The sequence below is a fragment of the Amblyomma mixtum genome, chromosome 7, assembly GCF_055824585.1.
Source record: "Amblyomma mixtum isolate Tamu chromosome 7, ASM5582458v1, whole genome shotgun sequence".
Lineage (NCBI taxonomy): Eukaryota > Metazoa > Arthropoda > Arachnida > Ixodida > Ixodidae > Amblyomma > Amblyomma mixtum.
The window spans coordinates 102,902,467-102,905,699 of record NC_143018.1 but is presented as its reverse complement, the minus strand read 5'-3'; the positions used below and the strand labels follow the sequence as shown (position 1 = coordinate 102,905,699).

Here is a 3,233-nt window from a genome sequence, read left to right as displayed (position 1 = left end):
AAAAAAAAACAATCCCAGCATGGTTTCTCCGCAGTTTCTTTCTGCTGCTTCCACTTCCACAAATATATAACTTTAAATAAAACCAGTGGCGCGGGAGTAAATTAAGAGGCCATAAACTTACTCAGTGTCTTGGGTCCGCGCAACCCCGGGCCCCAGCAAACACGGCGGGTTCACGGCGTGGCTCTTGTCCAGTAGCTCACTCAACTCCCTGGGCATAACAAATAATGAAACCACCGACATATATTAGAATGCGTGTCAGTTTGTCAGGTTTTTATATGTCAACTCGGATGAGAATCATATAACAGTATACACTCACTCTTCAAACTCGCATGACCGACGGTCATTGCCAGAGCGAGAGTTGTGCTCTCGCACTCGCTTGTACGCTCTCTCAAGCGTACGCCACTTGTTTTCAATTTGGCTAGGTGCTAGGTTGCCTCCGAAAACGTCGTTCAACCTGGCCGCAAGCATCTCCCACATCTGTTTTATCGTCTTTAGATGCCTTGCCGGGTTTTCTTTAAATTCTTTATAGAGCTGGATCAGGACCAAAGTCTTCTGTCTCGACCAAAGTTCATCCGAGGCGCTGTCCGAGCCTACGGCGGCTGTTTTATGCCCGCTTAAGTCGGCGCTGTCCGAGCCTACGGCGGCTGTTTCATGCCCGCGAAAGTCGGCGCTTTCTGCGCCTATACCTGCAGAGTCGAGACGGGCAATCCGCAGTCGAACGCCACCTGCAAAATGTGATATGCTTAGCTAGTAAATGCGACAAGGAGTATATGGCACTTGGTAATGCGGTATTGTACAATATGGCAGGCGCATGCAAAGTAGTACGTACCGTCGGTGACATACACCGGCAATCCTTCTTCTATGACAGGCAAGCCGTCCGGGCCAAGCTCCGGGTGCGCGCGCGTCTCGACTCCGTCGAGCAATATTATTTCGGAGGCCATGTCGCGCAGCCGTCCGCGTCAAAACAAAGGGAGCGAAGGCGCGCGTAAATTGGCGCAGAGGTGCCAAATGCGCATGCGCTTCGTCTGCTAGCCTCTCAGGCAGCGTCGTCTGCTAGCTGCCGGCTCGTGTGGGTCCCAGCAGCTCCGGTAGTCCGCGGTGAGCCAGACGGAGAAAATCGAGTGCACTTCCGGCAGGTTGCGGACTGGTGGGCGGAGCTTCGCGCCCTGCCGGTGAAAAACGAGCTTCGGGCCGGCGTAGTGGTGAGTCCGTGGTGAGTCCGGGACTGATAATCGAAGAAGCCCAGTGAACCCACAACCAGCAAACTGCACGCGAACACACTGTGCCACGTAAATTACTTTGCATGTCACATAATATTTGTGAACCGTTCTGGACATCCCAACTTGTATTAGGAATGTCACTTTATGTTTCAATAGTCTCTCTTGACGTAGTGCGAGAAAAAAAGTCTTTTTTAGGGACACATAATTTCGTGGCAGTGTGCCTGAAGTATTTCGGAGCCGTAAGCTCAGCGCTAGATGGGGCTTTTAACCGATCCCTTTAAATTAATGACGAGACACGAATATTCTGATAGAGATAAAATTCGAGCTCCTTATAATTTACTTCAATCATCCATCTCTAATTTATTTCGAGCTTCTTATAATTTACTTCCATCATGCATCTATAATTTATGTATGCAAGTGTTCCGAGGCCTTTTTGCAGACTAGAAGAAGGGTTTGGGTTGAATTTCGATGACGCGGATCTCTCGATTTTGCTATGATTTTTAAGAAGTAGAGCGCACTGAAATAAGTTGTACATGTGGCATGTTGAGCGACCCATTTTTATGTATCATCTTCTTTTTAGTATGAGATCAATGATAAAATTGGAAGAATTACGGCGACAAATAATTCTACACCGAACTTAATCGTAATAAACTGTCTTTTTAACTGGAAATTATTCCTGGATAACAAGTAACGTAAACATGCCGCGAAAGTAACTTATGGATGAAGACACGTGAGGTCACTGATGTCGGCTGCGCAGAATGTGAAAATGATATGCTCGGCACTGGCATAGCAACTACGTGGTGCGTTGACGGCGCGGGTTGCTCAAGGAAAAATTACAAAATAGGCAAAACCTTGCTTGGCGGCTAAGCGGCTTTAGTGTTCTCCTGCTGGTCTCAAGGTGGAGGGATTGAATTGTGGCCTCGGTGGTCTCGTTTTGATAGAGTTGAGATGCTACGTAATGTGAGCGCATATTAATTAACCCCAGGTGGTCTAAATTGTTTTGAAGGTCTAGATACTAGCTTTCCTTGTAACAAACATATGGCTTCGATACGCTGAACACACCAATTCAAGCTTCAAAAGCTACGCCAACGAAAATCATTAAGACGTGATCGAGAGAATAAATTACGCCAATCTATATGAAGCCAGGCAAGACCACCCTTTAAGAAGAGATGAGCTAGGTGGAACTCGCTACGTAAGACTACTGTCATGGTGAAAGTGAGGTAGCAGAATACAGCATTCATGAGGCTGCCTGTAGCAGACACCGAGGAGTGACTTGGAAAACCGTGACTGGGAACTATGAGGACATTGAGGTAGTATATCGTTAGAAAAGTGCGGCATGTGTTTTCTGCGCTCATCAGGAGGAAACCTGCTTTCACGACTTCTAACGTTTCGATATATAATTAAGTTCTTTCACTTCATTAATATATCGTCACGACCAACTGCCGAAAAAGGTATTTTAATTACGACTAACATGGCGCAGTCGCTGTTTTCTAGAACGAGCAATGTTCTGTTTAGTGGTTAAAGATGTTCCCAACACAGATTACAGATAGGAAGAATTGGAAGAAGTTTTGGAAGAACGTGAATATGCAGAGGGCTTTACAGTACCGGCGGCTGGTTTAGCTTTTGATATAAGGAAGAGGATTAGTTTACAATTGGAGATGGTGCATTGTAAAGTGAACCTTGTTATCCAGTCATACCTTATAAGGGAATTTGTGATCTTCGAGAAATTTAGCAGCATACATAGAACGCTTTGATCTGGCACTGCAAGCCTCATGGTATTTTGCACAGCTTTGAATTAGGAGTCATTTTCCAAGGTTATTACTTTGCCCTTTAAAGAATGTGAACAATTCCCAGGTTCGAGCGGATCAAAGCGATTGACGTGCTCGATGTGGACTGAACATACTCCGACGGCGATGTGATAACAACAAAGCAGTATTACCATGCTCTCGGCAGACAACTGTGTTTCATTGTTTGCTCTCGGAGCCCTGACACAAGAATAGATCTCTTTAACCT

General features: G+C 46.0%; 1 protein-coding gene across 1 annotated transcript; it reads right to left on the bottom strand.

The window, feature by feature from the left end:
• Nucleotides 1-312: 312 nt before the first annotated feature.
• Nucleotides 313-941, bottom strand: LOC149337050 (uncharacterized). Its single transcript, XM_089554810.1, has 2 exons — nucleotides 830-941; nucleotides 313-725 (listed from the first exon to the last, which is right to left on the bottom strand). The coding sequence occupies exons 1-2, from the start codon at nucleotides 939-941 to the stop codon at nucleotides 313-315; spliced, it is 525 nt and encodes a 174-aa protein (XP_089410936.1).
• Nucleotides 942-3,233: the final 2,292 nt, after the last annotated feature.

What these genes read in the sequence shown, in the direction of transcription:
- LOC149337050 (XM_089554810.1), bottom strand. Translation starts at nt 941, where the DNA reads ATGGCCTCCGAAATAATATTGCTCGACGGAGTCGAGACGCGCGCGCAC. An exon ending in GCCGGTGTATGTCACCGACG is followed by an intron (nt 726 to 829) that starts GTACGTACTACT and finishes CACATTTTGCAG; the next exon opens with GTGGCGTTCGACTGCGGATT.